The sequence below is a fragment of the Erinaceus europaeus genome, chromosome 20 (assembly GCF_950295315.1).
Source record: "Erinaceus europaeus chromosome 20, mEriEur2.1, whole genome shotgun sequence".
NCBI classification, from domain to species: domain Eukaryota; kingdom Metazoa; phylum Chordata; class Mammalia; order Eulipotyphla; family Erinaceidae; genus Erinaceus; species Erinaceus europaeus.
In genome coordinates this window covers 19,319,977-19,345,074 of record NC_080181.1, presented here as the reverse complement: position 1 = coordinate 19,345,074, position 25,098 = coordinate 19,319,977, and the positions used below count along the sequence as shown (strand labels likewise).

General features: G+C 40.9%; 1 protein-coding gene across 1 annotated transcript in view; it reads left to right on the top strand.

Annotated features, from left to right (window-relative positions):
- HTR3B (5-hydroxytryptamine receptor 3B) overlaps positions 1–25,098 on the top strand; it is a 73,125-nt gene that overhangs the window by 24,390 nt on the left and 23,637 nt on the right. Inside the window, exons 2-3 of the mRNA XM_060179878.1 lie at positions 3,822–3,965; positions 9,766–9,926. Coding sequence (XP_060035861.1) covers positions 3,822–3,965; positions 9,766–9,926 — 305 coding nt within the window. The remainder of the gene's footprint in view (positions 1–3,821; positions 3,966–9,765; positions 9,927–25,098) is intronic.

Genomic DNA, 25,098 nt, shown 5'->3' with positions numbered 1-25,098 from the left:
AGATCCCGGTTCAAGCCCCTGGCTCCCCACCTGCAGGGGAGTCTCTTCACAGGTAGTGAAGCAGGTCTGCAGGTGTCTATCTTTCTCTCCCCCTCTCTGTCTTCCCCTCCTCTCTCCATTTCTCTCTGTGCTAACAACAACGACATCAACAATAATTACAACAATTAAAGCAACAGAAAGGGAATAGATAGATATATAAATAAACAGAAATGTGAGGGCTAAGGAGATACCATAATTGTTATGTAAAAGACTTTCAGGCATGAGGCACTAAGACCCTGGTTCAGTTCCCAGTACCAGCTACTCAGTGCTCTGGAAAGAAAAAGAAAGAGGGGCCGGGTAGGTAGCAGAATGGTTATGCAAAGAAACTCTCATGCCTGTGGCTCCAGAATTGCAGGTTCAATCCCCTGCATCACCAGAAACCAGAGCTGAACAGGGCCTTGATTTAAAAAAAAAAATTAATTGGCAGTCGGGCAGTAGCATAGCTGGTTAAGCGCACATGGCACAAAGCGCAAGGACCAGCATAAGGATCCCGGTTCGAGCCCCTGGCTCCCCACCTGCAGGGAAGTTGCTTCACAAGTGGTGAAGCAGGTCTGCAGGTGTCTATCTTTCTCACCCCCTCTCTGTCTTCCCCTCCTCTCTCCATTTCTCTCTGTCCTATGCAACAACAACAACAATAATAACTACAACAATAAAACAAAGGCAACAAAAGGGAATAAGTAAATATTTAAAAAATGAATTGATTACTACTAATAATAATAAAATAAAATATAAAGAGAGAGTAAAAGGAACCTGGGGAGACAGCATAGTGGTTATAATTTCATGCTTGAGATTCTGAGGTCCCTAGTTCAAGCCCTAGTACCACCATAAATCAGAAAATCAGAGCAGTGGTCTAGTCTATTTCCTCTCCCTCTCTATGTCTCTTGTTAAAATAAAATAAGATTGGGGGCTGGGTGGTAGTGCAGCAGGTTAAGCTCACATGGCACAAAATATAAGAACCGGTGTAAGGATCCCAGTTTGAGCCCCTAGCTCCCTACCTGCAGGGGCATTGCTTTATAGTGAAGCAGGTCTGCTTCTCCCCCTGTCTTCCTGTCCTCTCTCAATTTCTCCCTGTCCTATCCAACAACAGCAGCAATAATAATAATAATAACAACAACAATAAACAACAAAGGCAACAAAAGGGAAAAAATAGTCTCCAGGAGCAGTGGATTTGTAGTGCAGGCACCGAGCCCCAGCAATAATGCTGGAGGCAAAAATAAAATAAAATAAGATTATAAAAAAAGAATGTGAGTAAAATTATATTCTATTTTAAGAGTATGTCAGACACAGTAGTGAAAATCTTAAAAACTGACTGAGGAGAGTTAGCAACTCAGAAAGCACTGAGTGAGCAAGCTAAACCCAGACAGGACAAGAACGTTGGCAAAAGCTCCTGAACCATCTGGAGTTGCCGAACGGGCTGATCATGGAAAGATCAGGAAGCATCTGTATATCAACTACATAGAAGGCAAGTCACTCACACAAAACCATTCTCATCTTGGCAGAATTCATCAGCCAATAAAGAGCTGTAATGGGCAGGATCACCAGACTGTTGTTAGATTAGCTAATGAAGGTCGTAATGTACCTGTATTACACATCATTAGCAGTGGCCTTCCAGTAACAGATGGGCCTGTGAGCAAGTGAGGAGCAAAGCGTTTCCCAGAAGGTTTGGCTTAGAGTCATGGCTTTCTGAAATGCGTGGCAGGGATACAAGGTCAATCATCATCTAGATTAAATCTCTGCATTAAAGGCAAGCTTCCGTATTCCCTCCCCATCCAAAGTGCTGTCTCCATAGATAATGCTGCCTGCAGCTTGCCTTTCTTGTGTCCTGATGTCTCTCATAAGGAAACTCCACCAATGTGAGGAACTGATAGAAGAGCTGAGACTTTGATGACCAGATTAGTCCATGGTGGTGATCCTGTCTGTCTCTTGATGGAACCCCCTTTATCTGGCCTCTTGCTCTCATGGAGATTTTGCAAGTCAACATTTTCTACATCTGTATCACATTTCCTCTACCAAGTCATATTTTCTTTTTGCTCCTGAAATACTATTTTGTTAATTTTTTAAATTCTATTTATTTGATAGAGACAGCCAGAAATTAAGAGGGAAGGGGGTTATAGAGACAGAGAGACGCCTGCAGCACTGCGTCACCACTCTCAAAGCTTTCCCCCTGAAGGTGGGGGCCAGGGGCTTGAACCTTGCCTCTTGTGTATTGTAGCATGTACAGTCAACCAGGTGCACCATCAAAATTGAAAGCAAAATTGAAAGAATAGGGGAAAAGTATTCTTTCCCCAACCATTTGAGAGTGGCCAGTGTGATACCCCTTCATCTCTGAGACCTTGTTGTGTTATCCTTACAAACAGCGGCACTCTTTTACATTCTGTCAATACAGTCAAAGACAGGAAAACATCATTACCATCTAATCTATAGCATTTCTCCATCAAATGCCCTTTATAATGAAAAGATCCAATCCAGAATCATGACCCTTTAATCTGCTTCTGTTTGATAGTTTCTCAGTTTTATTTTTTTACTTGACACTTTTGAAGATGACATGCTTTTTATTTTGTAGACTGCCCTATAATGTGGGCACATCTGCTGTTTCCTCCTGCATAGATTTAAGCCAAGAATTTTTGTAGTGTGACGATGGACATTCTGCTATGTCTTCTCAACTCTTCCCGCTTTATGGTGCACAACTCTCCTGACTGGGGGTGTTAGTTTTTATCACTTGCCTAAGGTGTTGTCTGCTATATTTGTCACCGATTTATTTATTTTTTTCAATCTTTGTAATCAGTAAGTATTTTATATGAATACGAATATTTTGTTCCTCATCAAAATTTCACCTACTAGTTTTTATTACCCATTGATATATTTTTTTAATTTTAATTAATTAATTAATTCCCTTTTGTTGCCCTTGTTTATTGTTGTTGTTATTGATGTCGTCGTTGTTGGATAGGACAGAGAGAAATGGAGAGAGGAGGGGAAGACAGAGAGGGGGAGAGAAAGACACCTGCAGACCTGCTTCACTGCCTGTGAAGTGATATTTCTTTTTTAAAAAATATTTATTTGTTTATTCATTCCCTTTGTTGCCCTTGTTGTTTTATTGTTGTAGCTATTATTGTTGTCATTGTTGTTTGGATAAGACAGAAATGGAGAGAGGAGGGGAAGACAGAGGGGGGAGAAAAAGACACCTGTAGATCTGCTTCACTGCTTGTGAAGTGACTCTCCTGCAGATGGGGAAATGGGGGCTCGAACTGGGATCCTTACCCATTGATATTTCTTGAGTGATTCATTAATCATTTTGCTACATTTATTGCTTGGCATTCTGATTTAGTGAAAACCTTTCTCTTCACTCATTCATTCATTTACTTAAATCAGCTTGAATTTGTAGGTTATTGTCTTCTTTTGAAAGTTTTCTTTTTAAATTTATTTTCTATTTGAGGATAGTTTTACAGTAGACAGTAAATACAATAGTTTGTACATGCATAACATTTCCCAGTTTTCCATGTAATAATTCAGCCTCCACTAGGTCCTCTGCCATCCTGGTCCAGGACCTGAGCCCCCACCTCCCCACCTGCAGGGGGAGTCATTTCACAGGTGGTGAAGCAGGTTTGCAGGTGTTTGTCTTTCTCTCTCCCTCTCTGTCTTCCCCCCCCTCCATTTTTCTCTGTCCTGTTCAACAACAGCAACAGCAATGGCAACAATAACAATAACAACAAGGGTTACAAAATGGGAAAAATGGCCTCCAGGAGCAGTGAATTCGTGGTGCAAAAGGCAACTCATGTAAATAGTCAGACGGGCTATAAGGCTCTATGTGGCTCACACTCACCAATATCCTTGGTGTACTTTTTCATTCAGTAAGAATCAGGATCTGGTTCAGTGTGCAATTCCACTTGTAGTAAAAACCAGGCCCTTCATCCTGCTGGCTGCTTCAGGTGAGTGTTTTGTTTTGTTTTTGTTTTTTGATAGAGACAAGGAGACAGAATGAAAGAGACCACAGCACCAAAGCTTTTCTTCAAGCAGGCAGATGTTGGTTATGGTAGGTTATGGTTTTGTTTCTGGAGTAGTTAGCATTCTACCAAATAGAGAAGAAAGTTATGTAGACTTACACTTCTTTTTCTTAAGTAATGACAAATGAACGGTGCTCAGCTGACATATAGGACAAAGTTTTGCTGCCTGATGTTAAGCCTTGGCAGTTCTTTCCTTCGCTTAGCCTACAAGTATCCCTTCTTATATGGTAACTTTCTGAAATGTGGGAAGTGAAAATTTAAGAAGCACTCCTGATTATCAAAAATCAATGTTTCTTTTAATTAAATGCGTTCAGGAAGAAAGAGAGCATGCTCTGTCCTCTGTATTGTTAGCAGTTGTTCTTCATTAGACAATACCAGGTTTCCATTAGCTTTGTGTAATTCAAGAGGCCAATATCCATTGTCAAATGCTGAAGATGTTACTGCATAAGCCTGATTTAAAACAGCAATTTGGTTTTCAATTATTAATGAAATTAGTGTCCTGAATGTCAACAAGAGCATTGCCTTAGGTAAAGACTGTAAAGGAAATCATATTAGTGTAGAATTTCCTCTCCTTCGGGGCTCCTCTTAGATTATATTATTCACTTAGCTATCTTCTGTCAGGGAAATTGAAATGTTGGCCATGATCTGATCCTGAGACAGAACCAAATGGAGAACTTGAAGGGTGTCGCAGTGGCATCCGCTCCAAAACATTTGTGTGGTGCTGCTGTTTCCTTTGGTCACATTAACCATATAGGAAATAACACTCACCAGAACGGTACAGTCTGGCAAAGAGGAGACAGCGTGGAGAGGAGCGCTTTCAGGGCAATTTGAGTGGCATTTCTCTTTCGGGATGTGCCCAGGGACAGCAGTAAGTGTGGTGGTTCCTCTGTGGCCCTTCATCCTGATGTCTGCTTCAGGTGAGTCTTTTTTTTTTTTTTTTTGATAGAGACAAGGTGATAGAATGAAGAGCACAGCACCAAAGGTTTTCTTCAAGCAGTGGGGGCCAGGCTTGAACTGAGGTCACAAAACAGACCATTCACCTGCCCCCAGTTGAGTCCTTTTAATGATTTTCCTCAGCGTGAATACCAACTCTCCAGATGCCAAGGGCAATACTTTTCTACCTTGTGCTCTATAACTCCTCATGATTTTATTTTTATGTCTGTAATGCTACAGAGAGACCAATGCTTTATTATGATTCTGCTCCTACAAACACACACACACACACACACACACACACACACACACACACACACACACACACACACAGTGTTGCTTTGGCCAGACAACCAGAAATACACTCTGCAATGTGCCAGTTGTTTGATAAGCCTCTGCCTCTCAAGACATCAAGCTCTCTTTACAGCAACTTACATTGAGAGGTTGGAACATTCTTTTTCAGATTTTGCTTTTATGTCTTGATAATATATTTTTGTTATCCAAAAAAGTCCTTACCTTATCACAAGCCCATAGAAATAGAAACAGCCTCTTGGATACAGATACCTGGAGATTATTTTAGTTTCAGGGACTTTATATGTAGCCTCATGAGTCTGTGTAAGTGACAACTATATCTCTCAAGATGAGTACTTCAAAGTGTACCCTTGGACTATACAAATTCACTTAAAGTACTTTATAAACAGATTCTTTCCTAAATTTCTGGAACTGTACCTCATAAAATCAGTATTAATTCTCTTTAAGTGAACCATTTTAGTTAAAACAGAATAAACTCTAGGAAGCGGGCTCAATCAAGAGAGTATGACTAGGCTGAGGTTTCCTGACATCCCACTTTTTGGACGGATCCACCAGAGCTTGTATCTGAAAGTCCATGTCTTAACATATAGCTGGAATTGAAATGAGTCAATTACAGAGATGGGGAAGGAATTGGTAACCATGAAACTGGAAATGAGTTCTTTATTGCGTAGAGAAGAAAAATAGCCACTTATCATTAAAGTATAAAAATCCTGGATGTTGAACTTAAAGGATAAAAGCATATCTTAATTGTAAAAATGAAAATGGAGGAAATTTCATTAAATGCCAAATGGATTTCTTAGCAGAAAATAATTATGAACATTAAACTAAGTAAGATAAAATAGAAAAGCGAAGGTAAGAAAACAGAAGTCTTAACAACGCTGCTTTCTAATGTTTTGTATTATGCTTGGTTCTTTTTTTTTCGTCCTAAGGGTGGCGGGAGAAAGCAATTTAATAGTGTCTCACAATCAGTGCTTATATATGAATCACGCTAAGAACATTTGTTGCAGAAAGATCTACTATCCTTTGGGAACTTTTACAGGGTTAATGTCAAGATGCTTTCTAAATCCCAGAGTCCTGAACTGATCAGTGCACAGCAGCACCAATTCACAGCTTCTCCTAGGAGGCCGGTGTTAAGAAAACCATCTCCTTCCTACCCCATCACTTGCCCTTGGCAAATCAGTCTCTTAGTAGTTTCCCTTAAGTTACATATTTATTTTTCATATTTATATGTAGATCAAGTAAACACTGTGAAACTGTAAGGTCCTATGTAAATGCAAGATAGTGTTTATCTGAACACACACGCACTATGAGCTCTTCCTGTCTCATAATGTCCACTGAGTCTCTGTCCTCCTTCTGCAAGAACACTGTAGTGTCCTAATTAACAACTTGTGCTTTGGATTCGGATCAGCCCTGTTTTAAATCCAGTCCCTGAACATTCAAGCTGTATGACTTTCGACAGTGCTAACTTCACTAAGCTTATAGCCCTTGACTGGTGTGATACCAAGTGTCCTCACCACTACAGAGTAATTTTATTGTAAGGATGTTAAAAAGGTTAAATGAGATAATTCAGGCAGAAGGCTCTTAGCCCAGTGTCTGACATACAGCAAACATTCAACCAGTGTTAGTTATTAGGTAACAGAATCTCATGGCTAAACCTCTTTTTCCATGTAACTTCTCACACTTATGTATGCCTCTCCTATAATCCTAAAGATTGCATACACGCTAGAGCCAAGACAGCTCTTTGCATCAAAGTGCTCAGCATACTTTAAGTGAGATGTGACAGACTAGCTCACTCAAATAGGGACAGCAAAGGCATTGTTCTGTTACATTCTTATCGTTTTAAAAAATACGTATCTCTGCACATGAAAGTGCTTCAGTCTAATACGTTTTACTCTCCAGAAATCCCACAAGTGAATTATCGGAAGCCAATTATTAGCATTCAAGGAGGCAGAGCCGGCCAGGGATCTTTCCTGGGTCTGTTGATAGCTCCCGTCAGTGTCTGTTGAAACATCACTGAACTGTGAGTCATTTAGTGCTTGTGTGAATGTCACATTAGCTTTCAAGGGACATAATTTACTGTTAATTAATGGTCACTTAAATTCTTAATCTCTCTCCTATAATTGATCTTTCTCCCCAGGCAAATTTGCATCCATAGTAGAAATGTAATTTATTATTTCTTCCCATTTGAAACAAAGAACTCTTTCCATTTATAGTTTATTACATGCGCTTCCATTAGGCTTCTTACTTCTCGCCTGTCCCTGCTGATGTCTCTTTTGCTCCTAGTTGTAACTTGCAGAATTTTCTCTTTTTACTCAAAGACTTTATCATGTTCTAGAAAAATATATGTGTATCACTAGGGAACCTATACAGATTGTTGGGCATTTGAGCCTTTATGAGCAGAGGGTGCATGGCACACACATTCATTTTTCAGAATTATGTTTTCAGTCTGTCTTGGGTAGTTTCCTGTATCAAATCACACACATTTCAGTGTTTCCCCAACTGGGACTTGAATTGGGAGCTTCCAAGCAAGGTAAAAGTGAAGTTGCCCAAAGCAAAGTTGGCAGGAAAAGCACCAACCCCAACCCAGCTTTGTTCTCTTGACTTCCCTCCCCTGGGGTATGCCAGCAAGAGTCGGTCTCAGGTAGAGAGATTCACAACACTTTTTTTTTTGACAGTCACAGTTCACAAACCCCCTAAAAATTATGTCCAATGAAAGCCACCCACCTTAATCCCACATACCTGAATAGCCTATGCCACTTAGGGCTTCTTCTTGGGTGAATGGGTAAGGAGTTAAATGCTCATTAGATTCCCAGTTCTGACAGTAATGAAAGTGACTATCCCACTGCCCAGAATGAGCCTGGAATTGCACCTCCAGCACCGTGGTTAGCATTTTGGTCACAGTGACATTGATAAATCAGAGAAATTGCTGCCCGTGGTGGCAGGTGACATGGCATCATTCATAAAGAAATGGGTAGAAACAGGATTGGCGCATGGGGACAAGACATCTCATTTACAGTTTCCCGCTGGATCCCACATACCTTCAACAGCTCATCAAAATAACCATCAAAACCACTGAGAACCAGGTGAATTTCACGTGCAGGACACACCACAGATTTCGCTCACGCGCTGTGGCAGGAGGTGTGCAATTTGCTTCAGCCCAATGACTTCGCCAAGCTTGGAATCCCCCCAGGGGCTGGCAGAGCTTGTGGACAAAATATCCTTTTGCAATTCAGAGAAAGCCCTCACAAATTTGTCACATCCAATTTTAGTTGTTCATTTCTCTTGCTTCCTCTCTCCTGGACTCCTGTACCTCAACACTGATCACTACTCCTCCACAAATCAAGATTCTTGGGTCAGAGAAAATTGTTGTTCTCTGGAACCAGAGAGAATTTGCCCAAAGTAAAAATCTCATTTTCTGATAAGTACATTTTATTGCTAGACAAAACGAGTGAGAAAAGTTTTTTTGTGTGTGTGGGGGTGGGGGGCGGTGATGAGAAAAGTATGAATTGGAATCTTACTAGCCCCATTTCCTAGAGATCCATGCGGATTGCTGGGTTCATCAGTTTGTCTGTGTTTCTACATGGGTTTTCTATTTAATTGCTGAGTTACAGAAGGGATTTTCAAGGGGGAAGTTAATTTTGGTCTAAGTATACAACTTGGCTTCTGCTACATAAGAGGAAAAGCTAATAGAAGAATGAAGAAAGCATTCTATCTCTGAAATGTGTGACTATCATAAAAGAAATTGGAGGTGTAGTTAGCATCCTTGGAAATGAAGTTGATTTATTTATTATTAGGATGAACTTTCACTATTAGGCACTTAGATCATCACCTAACTTAAATAACTGTCTGCCCAGGAGTTCACCAACTTGAACTTGAGCATATTGAGGTGAACCGAACTGAACACTACATTCTGCCAGGAGTCACTGAGTCTTATATAGTCATGACAATAGTTTTCAAGAGATTGACATGAGGCCAGGTGGTGGAGCACCTGGTTGAGTGCACACATTACCATGTGCAAGGACCGGGGTTCAAGCCCCCAGTCCACATCTGTAGTGGAGAGCAGGGCTACAGGTGTCTCTTCCTCCCTATTTCCTCCCTATTTCCTCATGTCTCTCTCAATTTCTCTCTGTCTTGTAAAGTAAAATAAATAATAAGTAAATATTTTAAAACATATATGTATTTTAATGAAAATTATTACTTTTTAACCAGAGCACTGGCTCTGGTTCAGCTCTGGCTTATGGTAGTACTGGGAATTGAACCTAGGACTTCAAGTCGAAGACATGAAAGTCTTTTGCAGAACCACTATGCTATCTCCCAGGTCACTATATTTATTTGTAACAGGGGTTGGGAGAGATATCAGAGGACTGCTTCTGCATCTGTGGTCCCAGGGTTTGAACCAGGGCCTCATCTTTGCAAGTCCTGAACTGGACTTTCTGCACTACTTTCCCAGTCACCTCACAATGGTCATTTTCCTCTCCAGGAATACTAGCCATAGAGACACATCATCCCAGGAAGTCTGCTGTGTATCATCTCACCAAGCAGCTGTTAGAGCAATATCACAAGGAAGTGAGGCCAGTGCATAACTGGACTAAGGCCACCATCATCCACCTGGACGTGTGTTTCCATGCTGTGCTGGATGTGGTAAGAGCCTGGGGAAACACAGGAGAATTCTTCTTGAGATTCTGGTTGAGCTATCACTGAAGTTGTGCTAGACTAATTTGAGTGCTGAGTATGAGGCAAACTATTAATTAGGCAAATAGTGCTTTCTACTCCCCGAGTTGTATTGTGAGAAGCAGATAGTCTAGAAATCTCACAGAATGCAGATGCCTTGGTCACAGATCACCAAACGTATTCTGAGAATATTGCTAATACCAATAAATAGTAACAGGTATTTTCTTCCTAGGGTTTTTGAAAAATACTTGGTTGAGGAAATGCTGATGTACAGATGTCATCTGTAAATATACCTCCCTGGTTACTTAAAAAAAATATTTATTTGTTTATTCCCTTTTGTTGCCTTTGTCATTGTTTTCTATTTTGTAGTTATTATTGTTGTTGTTATTAATGTCATTGTTGGATAGAACAGAGAGAAATGGAGAGAGGAGGGGAAGACAGAGAGGGGGAGAGAAAAGACAGACACCTGCAGACCTGCTTCACCGCTTGTGACAGTGAAGTGACTTCCCTGCAGGTGGGGAGCCGGGGGCTTGAACTGGGATTCTTAAACCAGTCCTTGTGCTTTGTGCCATGTGCACTTAACCCGCTGCACTACTCCCAACTTTTTTTTCTAAGTGATAGTAGTAAATGTCAGAAAAGTCTATCACTTAGTGTCTGAATTTTTAAGAAGAGGATCAAGCACATTGGTATTTTAAGTTTCTAAGAGATCTAATACCTAAGGTGTTTGCTAAGGACCGTGGGGGCACATTTGCTTGTGAAAACATCTGTTTCCTGTTATAGCTGGGAAAAGAGAGATGGTTGTGGGAATTACTAGAGAAAATGCATGTAACACAGTCACCAGCGGTCTTAGAAAGTCCTCAGTAAAGATGGCACTGACAGTTACTCTTGTTTTCCCCTTTTCCTTTCTTTTAATTGTGATGTCTTCAATATCATCAAGTCACAGATTACTTTGATTTCTCTTTTTAAAATCCTCTTATATTTATTTATTTTCCCTTTTGTTGCCCTTGTTTTTATTGTTGTAGTTATTATTGTTGTTATTGATGTCATTGCTTGATAGGACAGAGAGAAATGGAAAGAGGAGGGGAAGACAGAGGGGGGAGAGAAAGATAGACACCTGCAGATCTGCTTTGCCGCTTATGAAGCGACTCCCCTGCAGGTGAGGAGCCGGGGACTCGAACCAGGATCCTTACGCCAGTCCTTATGCTTTGTGCCATTTGAGCTTAACCCACTGCGCGACTGCCCAACTCCCACTTTGATTTCTCTTGAAAGTAGATATAACTAAAGTTGGGTTTCTTTCTTCCTTCCTTTCTTCCTTCCTTCCTTCCTTCCTTCCTTCCTTCCTTCCTTCCTTCCTTCCTATCTTTATCGCTGGGGCTCGGTGCCTGCATTGAGAATCCATGGCTCCTGGAGGCTGTTTTTTCCCTTTTGTTGCCTGTGTTATTTATCGTTGTTGTTATTATTGTTATTGTTGCTGTCATTGTTGCTGGATAGGACAGAGAGAAGTCAAGAGAGGAGGAGAAGACAAAGAGGGGGAGAGAAAGATAGACACCTGCAGACCTGCTTCACTACTTGTGAGGCAACCCCCCTGAAGGTTGGAGCCAGGTGCTCCAACCAGGATCCTTATGCTGGTCCTTGTGCTTTGCACCATATGCACTTAACCCACTGTGCTACCACCTGGCCCCCTCTTATTATTATTTTTATTATTTATTTATTTATTTATTATTGAATATATAGAGACAGAGAAATGGAGAGGGGTAGGGGAGATAGATGGAAACAGATAGACACCTACAGAGCTTTCCCCATGCAGGTGAGGACCAGAGGCTTGAACTTGGGTCTTTGCACATTGTAGTGTGTGTGCTTAACCAGGTGTGCCACCACCTGGCCCCATTTTTTTCTTTTTTCTTAAAGTGATATAATAATTGTTAACTTCATACAATTATTTTTTTGACTGAGGTCTTCACATACATACATACAATGAGATGAACAGATCTGTAGTTCAAACATATACTTGGCATGCTGTCATGTAATCCATATCACACATTCTCTTCACCCCAGAAAATCCATCTCCATCCTCCTTACCCAGAGACAACTGCTGTTTTGATTTCTTTCATCACAAATTATTTTTACCCACTCTAGAACTAAATATGTGTGAAATCTTATTTTTTATACTCTAGACTGCCTGGAATTTTCACTCAGCTTAATGTCTCTGTAGATCATGCTGCATGCATATCCGTGTGTTTTTCTTTTGTTGATAAATGCTATTCATTATGAATAAACCATGATTTATTTATCCAGTCTCCTGTTATAAGCATTTGAGTTGTTTCCTGTTTTAGATAATATTTATTTTTTTAATCTTTTAAAAATATTCATTTATTTACTTATTCCCTTTTCTTTCCCTTGTTGTTTTATTGTTGTAGTTATTATTGTTGTCATCCTTGTTGGATAGGACAGAGAGAAATGGGGAGAAGAGGGGAAGACAGAGGGGGAGAGAAAGATAGACACCTGCAGACCTAATTCACTGCTCGTGAAGCGACTCCCCTGCAGGTGAGGAGCCGGGGGCTCGAACAGGGATCCCTGTGCTGATCCTTGCGCTTTGTGCCATGTGCGCTTAACCCGCTGTGTTACTGCCCGACTCCCACATATTATTAGTGGTGATTAGAGGGATTGAACCTGTGACTTTAGAGCCTCAGGCATGCAAGTCTTTTGCTTAACCACTATGCTAATTCCCCTGGTTGTTGGAAAACTCATAACCTATTCTTTCTATGCAAAACCTTGTCAGGACTTCTCCGACAAACATATATATATTGCCACTGGGGTTATTAGTGGGGCTCAGTGCCTGCAATAGGAATCCACTGCTCCTGAAGGCCATTTTATTCCATTTTGTTGCCATTGTTGTTATTGCTGTTGGATAGGACAGAGAGAAATGGAGAGAGGAGAGGAAGACAGAGAGCAGGGAGAAAGACACCTTCACCACTTGTGAAGCGACCCCCCTACAGGTGGGGAGTCAGAGTCTTGAACCAGGATCCTTAGGTGGGTCCTTGTGCTTCTCATCATGTGCACTTAACCCAGTGTGCTACTGCCCAGCCCCAAACAACCCAATATTTTAATTTTTCTTAGACATGTAAGGGACTGGGCCATAGGACTATGTGTACACATTTTTATTAATAATTTTGACAATCATTTGGGTTTCTTTATAAAGACAGAAATAAATTGAGAGGGGAGGGGAGATAGAGATAGATAGGTAGATAGATAGATAGATACATACATACATACATACATACATACATGCATACATCTGCAGTACTATTTCACTGCTCGTGGATCTGTGGGACCAGGGGCTTGAACCTGGGTCCTTGTGCATGGTAATATGTGTGCTCTAGTAGGTGTGCCACAGCTGGGCACTGTTTCTCAGATCTTGTCCATAAGAAGAGCAGGATTTGATTAAAGGCATCTGATACACACCCTGCCATGCCTAAACCCAGGCCAGAGGTATAATTGAATTGAATTGGAGAATGAAGCTTCTTCCTTTCTTTTCTTTCTCCCTTTCTTTTCTTCCTTCCTTCCTTTTTTTTTTTTTTCCTTTTTCTTCTTTTAAGGTTTATATATCAATGAGAGAATCAGGTAATTACCCTGGTATATTCAATTCCAGGAATCAAACTTGGGACCTCATGCTTGAGAGTCCAGCATTCAAGCCTCTACATCACTTATCGGCATAAAGTTACTTTCTAGAAAGAAGTCTGTTCATCTTTCCAGTTTCTGGACTTATGTTGATAAAATTTCTGAAATTCTATTAGAGGCTTCTTTGAAAATACAGAAAAGGAGAAAGATCTCTGTATTAACATTTTCCCTTGGGGTAAAAAATCGCATCACCTTGAATTTTCTCTCTCTCTTTTTTTTTATTAGTGACTTACAAAATAACAGGGGCACAATTCCACACTGTTCCTACCACCAGAGTTCTGTGTCCCCCTTTCCTCCATTGGAAACTGCAGTGACTCTCCCAAGGTCCAAGATAGAGGTTAATTGTATTTCTATAACTTCCACTTGATTTTTTTTTTTTACCCAGTTTATCCTATTCTGATAAAACAAAATGAGATCAGATTACTTACCTAAATTAAGTTGAACATTATTTTTAAAAGATGGTTTTCCCCACTTTTGTGGATTATACTAACCTCTTACTAGATTATGTCATTTGAATATGGCAAGTTTTCCTTCAGAAATCTAGAAAAGGCTTTTATTCCATCCCTGTAGTTTCATCCCTATTTTATTAAAATCTTATCTTTTATGTGTACTCAAAACTACCTGAACTCCCTGCTTCCTGCCTGTATGCTATTTATTCTGTTGTTTCCTCCACTGAACATGTAACCTCTTCATCTTCCACCTACAGTATATTATAGTCCTTCAAAGCTCAGCTCCTGAGAGAGGTTCCCCTCAATTCTCCAAGCTGACAGTGAAGTCTCCTTCCTTTAAGTTCACTGAAGCCTGTGCATTTTTTTTTCTTTTAGGTTGTATTTATTTGTCTACCTTTATCAGGTAGAGCTAGAGAGAGAGAGATGAGAACACTTCTCGGCTCTGGCATAGAACAATGCCAGTGATCAAACCTGGGGTCTCAGACCTGCAAGTCCTGTGTTCTAGTACTGAGATATCTCTCCTGTCCTGTATATTGCTTAATGCATACAATTATTACAATGTCTTATATCCTCATTTATTTTTTTATTTTTATTTTTTTTTGCCTCCAGGGTTATTGCTGGGGCTCAGTGCCTGCACCATGAATCCACTGCTCCCTGAGGTCATTTTTCCCCCTTTTGTTGTCCTTGTTGTTGTAGCCTTGTTGTGGTAATTATTGTTATTGTTGATGTCGTTCGTTGTTGGATAGGACAGAGAGAAATGGAGAGAGGAGGGGAAGACAGAGAGGGGCAGAGAAAGACACCTGCAGACCCGCTTCACCACCTGCAAAGCGACTCCCCTGCAGGTGGGGAGCTAGGGGCTCGAACTGGGATCCCTGTGCCAGTCCTTGTGCTTTGCGCCACGTGTGCTTAACCCGCTGCACTGCCGCCCGACCCCCTTATACCCTCATTTAGTAATAAGTGATTTGACAGAAGAATTTTTTCATTCATACACACATTTCTCATAATGTGCAAAACATATCTACTTCAAAGATCCTGGACAGCTATTTGTATGACTAATTAATTAATTGAAATAAGAAAGGACGAGTTCCAGGACTAACTGCATACATGACTCAGTCTCATGTTTTGCTGTTGCCATTCAAGCGGGCTGTGACCAGAGTTCATTCCAGAGGCCAGGCCTGTCTCGAAGGATTTGACAATATTGGCTCCTGCTCTGACAAGGACACTCCCAATGTGAATAACTTGTTGGATGCATCTGCCAAGCAGCTGAACTGCTGGCAACTTTTGTTTGGAATGAAGAGCCTTCATCCCAGCTTTCAGCACTGCACTTCACTTCCATTATATTGTTTTGCCTCCTGTTTTGTTTCTATGAAAGACTACAGTCTTAGAATTTCTGGGTATTATGAGTACCTTAGGGAAATCTGATTATAGAGATAATCTACTCAACAGTGAAGAGTCTCAATTTGTTTCTATTGAGTTTTCTCAATTCCGAATCTCAGATACCTTTGTATTCCAGTCCATTGACTAGAGCCTTCCAGCCAGACGTTGAGGCATCTGTTTCTATAGTCTTCAGAACTGGGAAAGATAAATAAGAATGTGCGGGAATTATCTGTATATTTGCTAACCACCAATTTAGATCTAAATAGACTCCCTCTGTTAGGAAGACTAATGAATTCCAATTCTCTGAAATATCCTTTGCTTTTAACAAGCAAGATGGAAGGTAGCTAAAGCAAAAGAGCGCGAGAGATGCACAGAGGGAGAAGCTGTGAATAATGCCACCAGAGAGCCAATTACATTCACCAGCTGGCATTGAGAAACTTGTTTCCTTTGACAAAAAATATATCAGTTTTAGCCTCAAACTCCTGTTAAGCATTGTGTTTTTTAGAGCTGAGTGATGAATCCCCCTCACACCCCCATGAGATGTTCAGAAAAAAAAAAACCTCTTAGCACTATTATTAGACATAATATGACAAAGCACTGGGCAAGAAGAGAGAGGCACCAATATGGCAGTTACTGAAAAGCAACTGGATGAACGATACTGAAAGTAAAATTTAAAAACATAGACTCCTTCTCCCCAACCCCATGACAGAGTCAACAAGATTCCTTCGCAGCCTAGTGTGACAGTGACAAGTGAACCCATCGGGACATTTCATAGACTTAAGAACATATTTGTTGTGAAAGAGTAGTTAACAGCTATAGGCCCCAGTAAGATAGAGAAACTGCATTTTGGACTCAGCACCTGTGTGGAGCCCTCACAAATTGAATCATTTCTCTTGATGTATTTCAGGACTTCTCAGCTGGTAAAACTTGCAAGGATGAGGTGCCAGCTAACCTTGAACTCTCAATAGAGGCCTTTCTTCAAGTGACAGGGTCCTGAGGTACCCTCTGTCCCTCTTCCAAGCTGTTCCTTGGGGAAATACTTGTTATTTCATATTTCAATTGCTCACTGTCAAATCTGCCTTCCGCCAAGTCACCCCATATAAGCCCATACAAGGGGCTGGTGTTGCCATCTGCGGCTGAGAGCACACATTACAGTAAGCAAGGCCCTGAGTTCAAGCTCCCAGTCTCCACGTCCAGGGGAATGTTTCATGAGAAGTGAAACAGTGCTGCAGGTATCTCTTTCTCCCCTCTATTTTTTAAAAATATTTTTAGTTTATATATTAATGAGAGGGATAGGAGGAGAGAGAGAGAGAAAAAAAAAAGAGAGAGAGAGAGAGAGCCAAACATCAGTCTGGTACATGTGCTACCAGGGATCTAACTGAGGACCTCATACTTGAGAGTCCAATGCATTATCCACCAGGCCACCTCCTGAACTACTCTCTCTCCCCTCTATCTCCTCCTTCTCTCTCAACTTCTGTCTCTGTCTAAATTAAATAAATGATCCTGCAGAACAAGTCTCTGCTGAGCCACTCAGAGTCTCACCTTTGTTCACAACCTCTACTTCTATCTCAAGGTACCTAGAAATGCTTGCACAGTAGCAATTTTCTTACTGCATTACACCAGGGGAGAGCTTTAACTTGAAAAGTGTGATGTTTCTCTTTCAAATGATGCCATGTGGATTACCATCTGCATGGGTTGAACATCAGTGGTGTCTCTCAACCTCCCACCAACCTGGATTACTGAGAGTCTTAACCCTATGCACAAAGAATGTGTAATTTGGGGGGGGGTGTATGTGTGTAAGATAAGGAGGGAGGGAAAGATGGAAGGAGGGAGGGGGAAGATAGATAGATAGGTAGGTAGATAGATAGATAGATAGATAGATAGATAGATAGATAGATAGATACCAAAGAGGTGAAGGTAGATAGCATGATGGTTAGGTACAGAGACTCTTGTGTCTGAGGCTCCGAAGTCCTAGGTTCAGTCCCCCACACCACCATAAACCAGAGCTGAGCAGAGCAGAGCAGAGCTCTAGTTTAAAAAAAAAAAAGATGCCAAAGGAGTCTGTGTGGTGGCATACCTGCTTAAGCATATATAGTACTATGTGCAAGGACCTGGGTTCAGTCCCCAAAAGAAAGAAAAAACAGCTGCCAGGAGGAGTGGTTTCTTAGTGCTGGCAACAAGCCCCAGCAATAACTCCAGTGGCAAGAAAAAAAAAGTGCAAAAATAAAAAAGAAGATAGATATCAAAACACTACTCCACTATTGAAGATGTTCTATTTGTTGTCACTCTCATTGCTCTGTGCTGCCAGGAAGTGAACCCAGTGCCTCTACATGCAAGGCATGCACTCTGTCATTGAATCATTTCCCCAGTTCCTTGATATGATTTTATAATTAACTGGATAGCTAATCGAATACACTCTGTTCTCAGGAGGGAAGCAGAGCTGTTATTTGTTTTTGTACCATTAATTCCCCAAACCATTATTTATCACTAAAATTGAGTATTATGCTGATTACAAACATTCAAAGTTTGTATAAATGACTCATCATGGAACCCAAATAAATAGGGCCAGTGTCTGACACATTTTATGCCACGTGTCCTCATTCTGGATTCCACATTTGTCTTGTTTCCTTCTAAGGACGTGATTTGTAGAGATGAGTTTCTGTGAGACTTCACCAATAGTTTGCATCAGCCTTTCTACTTATAACCTCCCTGGAAATGTCTTCTCCTGTTTTACCTTTTCTTTCCTAACACATTTCTGAAAATAGAAGTTTTACTTAGATATCATTTAGCCTCCAAATTCGTCCATTAAAAAGTATGCAATCCGGTGGCATTTACGATGTTCGCATAGTTGTCCAACCATTACTACTATCTAACTTCAGGACAGTTCCGTTAGTAGACACTCCAGCCCTCTGCCTTAAGCAAACTCTCATCTACATTCTGTGTCTGAAGTCGTTCTAGACATTTCATGTAAATGGAATCACACACTAGGTGGCCTCTGGTGGCTAACTGCTTTTGCTTAGCATGTCTTCAAGGCTCATCTATGGTGTAGTATATATCAGTATTCCATTACCTTTTATTACTGATCTGTATTCTGTCCTATGAATATATTATCTTTCGTTCATCCATTTGTCACTTGATGGCTGTTTTTCTTTTCTTTTTTTTTTTTAACGGTATCAAGAATATTGTCACTGTGAACATTTCCGTACAGGTATGTGCATGCTTCTGTGTTCAACTCTTTCGGTTGTACATTTAGGAGTAGAATTACTAGGCCATATTGTAACTCTGTGTTTAACAATTTGAGGAACTGTCAGACTGTATTCCAAAGTACTTGTAGGTCACTGAAGCCGCTTACCAGGTAGGATAGGTCACATACATGGCCCAGGTTTGATCCCTGGCACCACATGGAAGGTGCTATGGTGTCTCTCCTTTTCTCTCTTGTCTTTCGATCTGAATATATGCCGGGCTAATGGCATACATTTAAATACATTTAAATTTAAATTCTTTAAATTTCCTGACAAATGTAAACGCAGGTTGGAGCAGTAAAATCATTTGTAAGATCTCAGTTCCATATAAAACAGTAAGAAAAAAATTTTGTTGTAATTTGTTCACTGCCAGTCTAGGATAATTCTTTTCCGAGAGAGAGAGGAATGGGGGAGAGAGAGAAAGATAGCACAGCATTGAAATTTCCTTGAGTGCTGTGGAGACTTGACAAAACCAGCACTGATCCAGGTGAGCTATCTTGCTGGTCACCTCCTCTTTATTTTACATCAAGGTAACGTTGTAAATACATTGTGTACACCACACTTTGCTTATCTGTTCATCTCTAGATGGACGCCTGCGTTATATTTACTTGACCTTTGTGAGCAATGTGACTATGAACATAGGTGTACAACTATTTGTCTGGTCCCTGCTTTCAATTATTTTAAGTTTATAACAAGGGATAGATAATTTCCAGGCCATATGGTAATTTCATTTTGTAACTTTTTTTTAGGGACTGCCACACGATTTTATTTTTATAGCAGCTGCATCATTTTACATTCCTGCCAATAGTGTTCAAGAATTCCAGTTTCCTTACAGTCTCACGAACACTTATGGTTTTATGCTTTATTTTTAAATAGTAGTCACGCGAATGGGTCTGAAAAGGCGATTCCTTGTGGTTTTAGCTTGCATCTCCCATAGCATTCCGTGATTGCCTCAGCTCAGATTGCCATAACCAATGCCTATGTAGAGTGAGTGGCTTAAACAACAGAAGAACTAGAGGCTGGAAAAGTTCTAGTGAATTTTCTCCATGGTGGGAACTTTGTTCTTCTCTTGTTTTCTCATTTTGAGGGGGAAAAAAAAGTTCTCTCACTTCCTTTTTTTTAAAGATTTAAAAAAATTATTTATTTATTTAGTTATTTCCTTATTATTGCCCTTGTTTGTTTTATTGTTGTAGCTATTATTGTTGTTATTGATGTCATCATTGTTGTATAGGACAGAAAGAAATGAGAGAGGAGGGGAAGATAGAGGGGGAGAGAAAGATAGACACCTGCAGACCTGCTTCACTGCTTGTGAAGTGACTCCTCTGCAGGTGGGGGGCCAGGGGCTCGAACCCGGGATCCTTACACGGTCCTTGCGCTTTGTGCCACGTGCTCTTAACCCGCTGCGCTACCCCCACCCCCGACTCCTATTCTCTCTCTTTCTAAGATCACCAATCCTATTGTATTGTATTGGGATTCAACCCTTAAGACCTTTCTTAGCCTTAGTTACCTCCTAGAAGTCCTTTCTCCAAATTTGGTTACATGTGAAACTTGGAAGGACACAGTTCGGCTCAGAGTGGTGATAAGCCACATAAATACATGTGCTTGCTGATCATTTGTGTCTACTTTGAGCAAAAGTCTTGTATCTGTTTCTTCACTGAGTCACTTGGCTTTTTATTTAGAATTCATCAAAAGAGTATTTTTGTCTTACCATTATGGGGCTTCACTGCTCTGGGACAACTTTTTCAGAGAGAGAGACAGAGACATAGACAGAGAAAGACAGAAAGAGGAACACACACACACAGAGAGAGAGAGAAACAGAAAGAGAAGAGAGACACCACAGCTTCCAGTCTTCCTCCCATGCTGCAGTATTCCCATGTGGTGTACCCAGGACTTGAGCCTGGCAACGTAGGTGCCCTTTCAGGCAAGCTATCTAACTGACCTCAAACTGTAGGAGGTTTGTATGTGTTCTAAATATTAGTCCCTTGTCAGATATAGTCTTTGCAAACACTATTCCATTCTAGAACTTGCCGTTTAAATTTTTTGCTTGGCCACTTTGTTTTATCTTTTAATACTTACTATTATTGGCGGGATTAACGGTTTACAGTAAATACAGTTGTTGGTACATGTATAACATTCCTCAGTTTTCTGCAAAACACTCTCACCCCCTATCCCCCTCCCCCACCTGGGTCCTCCTCCACCATCATGCACCAGGACGGAAAAGCTCCCCTTTCCCCCAGAGTCCTTTACTTTGGTGCAATACACCAAACCTCATTCCAAGTTCTGCTTTTTTGTGTTTTCCTCTTCTGTTCTTATTTCTCAACTTCTGTCTACGAGTGATTTTAATTTTGATCATGACTTTTTTTCACCATGGGCTTTGTAGTTTGATGTGGTCTCAGTTGTTTATTTTGCTAATGGAGTTGAATCCCCAGACTTGACTTTTCTCTTTCTTTCTTTCTCTCTTTTTTTTTTTTTTTTTCCCTCCAGGGTTATTGCTGGGCTCGGTGCCTGCACCATGAATCCACCGCTCCTGGAGGACATTTTTTTCTCCCTTTTGTTGCCCTTGTTGTTGTAGCCTCGTTGTGGTTATTATTATTACCATTGTTGATGTTGTTCGTTGTTGGATAGGACAGACAGAAATGGAGAGAGGAGGGGAAGACAGAGGGGGAGAGAAAGAGAGACACCTGCAGACCTGCTTCACCGCCTGTGAAGCAACTACCCTGCAGGTGGGGAGCCGGGGGCTGGAACGGGGATTCTTACAACGGTCCTTGTGCTTTGCGCCACATGCGCTTAACCCACTGCGCCACCGCCTGACCCCCTTCTCCTTTCTTTCTTTCTCTCTTTCTTTCTTTCTTTCTTTCTCTCTCTCTCTCTCTCTTTTCTTTCTTTCTTTTTTTGCCTCCAGGGTTATTGCTGGGGCTCAGTGCCTGCACTATGAATCCACTGCTCCTGGTGGCCATCTTTTTTCCCATTGTTGTTGATGTTTAATAGGACAGAGAGAAATTGAGAGAGGAGGGGGAGAGAAAGATAGACACTTACAGACTTGCTTCATCACTTGAACCTGGTGCACTACTGTCTGCCCCCTCACGCCCGAAGATTTTTCTAAGGCTATTGTCCAGAAACTTACCACTTACAGTGTCGTATGTGTGTCTTTTGGTTTCATGTCTTTTACGCAAGTTTTTAACCTATTTTGAATTATTTTTGTTTATAGTGTAAGATAGTAGTCTAGGGTTATTATTTTGCATGAGGAATTAAGAAATCCCATCAAAAAATTAAAATACCTAGGGATAAGATTGACCAAGAAGGTTAAAGACTTGTACACAAAAAACCTATAAGACATTGTTGAAAGAAATAGAATATATAGGAGTCAGGCTGTAGCGCAGCGGGTTAAGCGCAGGTGGCGCAAAGCACAAGGACCGGCATAAGGATCCCGGTTCGAACCCCAGCTCCCCACCTGCAGGGGAGTTGCTTCACAGGCAGTGAAGCAGGTCTGCAGGTGTCTATCTTTCTCTCCTCCTCTCTGTCTTCCCCTCCTCTCTCCATTTCTCTCTGTCCTATCCAACAACGACAACAACAATAATAACTACAACAATAAAACAACAAGGACAACAGAAGGGAATAAATAAATAAAATAAATATTTTTAAAAAAAGAAATAGAATATATAAAGAAGTAGATATTTCATGTTGATGGACTGGAAATCTTAGCACTGTTAAGATGAGGATATTACTTAAAACAGTTTACGGATTATACAGATTCAGTGCAATACATGTCAGAATTCCATTAGCATTCTTCACAGAAACAGAATAGAAAAAATTCTAAAATGTGCATAGAACCACAAAATATCCTGAAATAACCAAAGAAGTTCTGAGAGAAGAGAACAAAAATAGAGCTATCATACATCCTTACTTCAAACTCTACATCTGTAGTAATCATAGAGCCTGATATTAGAATGAACACACACACACACACACACACACACACACACACGGAATAATTGAGAGCCCAGAAATGAAACCTATGCATATATTGACAATTCTTGATAATTTATGACAAAAGAGTCAAGTTTGTATAATGGAGAGACAAAAGTTTCTTCAGCAAATGATATTGGGAGAGTCTTTTTTTTTTTTTTTTTTGCTTCTTGGTGGTGTCCGAAAACAAAAAGGGTTTAATTTTGGTGAGGCCTCTGTTTTGTTGTCATTGCTTGTGCTTATTCTGTTATATCTAAGATATCGTTGCCTAAGCAAAGATTTACTTCCATGTTTTCTTCCAGGTCCTTTATGGTTTTATTTCCTACAAATAGGTTAACAGTCTATTTGAGTTAATGTTTGTATTTGGTGTGAGACATTTTTTTATTTTATTATTATTTTATTTACTTTTAAACTATTTATTTATTTATTTTCCCTTTTGTTGCTCTTGTTTTATTGTGTAATTATTATTGTTGTCATCATTGTTGGATAGGACAGAGAGAAATGGAGAGAGGAGGGGAAGACAGAGAGGGGGAGAGAAAGATAGACACCTGCAGACCTGCTTCACCACCTGTGAAGAGAAGCCCCTGCACGTGGGGAGCCGAGGGCTCAAACCTTATTTTTATTTTTTTTAATTTTTATTTATGAAAAGGAAACACTGACAAAAACCATAGGATAAGAAGGGTACAGCTCCACACAATTCCCACCACTAGAACTTCATATCCTCTCCCCTCCCCTGACAGCTTTCCTGTTGTTTATCCTTTTTATTTTTTATTTATTTTTTAAATTTATTTTCCCTTTTATTGCCCTTGTTGTTTTTTATTGTTGTTGTAGTTATTATTGTTGTTATTGATGTCGTCGTTGTTAGATGGACAGAGAGAAATGGAGAGAGGAGGGGAAGACAGAGGGGGGGAGAGAGAGAAACACATGCAGACCTGCTTAACTACCTGTGAAGTGACTCCCCTACAGGTGGGGAGCTGGAGGCTTGAACCGGGATCCTTACCCCATTCTTGTGCTTTGTGCCACGGGCTCTTAACCTGCTACGCTACCGCCCGACTCTCTATCCCTTTATTTTTTATTGTCACCAGGGTTAGCCCTCTAGCTCAGTGCTAGCACTATGAGTGCACTCCTCCTGGTGGCCTATTTTTTTTCCTTTCTATTTTATTTGATAGGACAGAGAGAAATTGAGAAAATGAGTGGGTGGTAGAGAAAGAGAGAGAAATATCGACATCTGCAGACCTGCTTCACCACTCAGGAAGTATCCCCCTTACAAGTAAGGAGTAGAGGTTTGAACCCAGGTCCTAATGCATGGTAATGTGTGCACTTAACCAGGTGCACCACCACCCAGCCCCCTCCTTTGTTTTTGGTAAGAGAGTGAGAGACAAAGGCGGAGAGAGAAGGCGAGACACTACATCGATGCTCCACTGCTTATAAAGCTCTCCTCTCCTCCCCACTCCAGTGTAGGTGTTCCTGTGTGGTGGCCAGTGGTTCAAGCCTGGGTCCTTGCACATAGTAATCTGTGTACTCTACCAGATGTGCTATCTATCTCCTTCCCCTCCCCTGGTGTGAGACTTCCCCCCTTATATATTGGGTTGTTGGAGAAGTCATGAAGTATGTTTCGAAGCTTTTCTATACAAAAATGTGTCATGACTTTTCTGACAACCCAGTATTTATTTATGTATGAGAGAAAAAAGGAAAAGGAGAGGGGAGGAAGGAGGAGAAGAGGAAGGAAGATAAGGAGGAGAGAACCAGAGTATCAGTCCGGCATATGTAATATACCTAGGATCAAATTCGGGATCTCATACTTGAGAGTCCAATGCCTTTTCCACTGTGCCACCTCCTAGGCCAGTATTTCTTTCTTTCTTTCTTTTTTTTTTTTAAAGATGGACTTTTCTTTTTTAAAAATTTTTTTATTATCTTTATTTACTTATTAGATAGAGACAGCCAGAAATTGAGGGGGAAGGGGGTGATAGAGAGGGAGAGAAATAGAAAGACACCTGCAACACTGCTTAACTGCCCCGGCCCGCGGGGTCGTCAAACGGAGACCCTAGGAGGGGGAGTGCGAATGGGGTAGGACAAGAGACGCCAGAAATGGAGACAAGACAGGAGTCTGATCAAGTCTCGTTTATTGAAAAATTTTCAGGTGTATTTAAGGATGGCTCAAAGGTTAGGGAGGGACCATAGCAGGGTTGCTATGGTTACCTAACCTTGGAATGTTCTTTCCTTGCCATCTGTGGTCACACCTGTCTGTGGTCACACCTGTCCTGCTAATTTGTGGAGCTGTCCCGGGAAGGAATGCAGATGCAGAGGTTAAGTAAACATATCTAGGAGGTGGGTGAGGGGTGGTCTTGCCTGTGTACGTGTCAGGCAGGCTTATGGTTAATGGAGATGTTACACAAGATGATGGAGTAGCCTGTTCCTCAAAACCAAGGT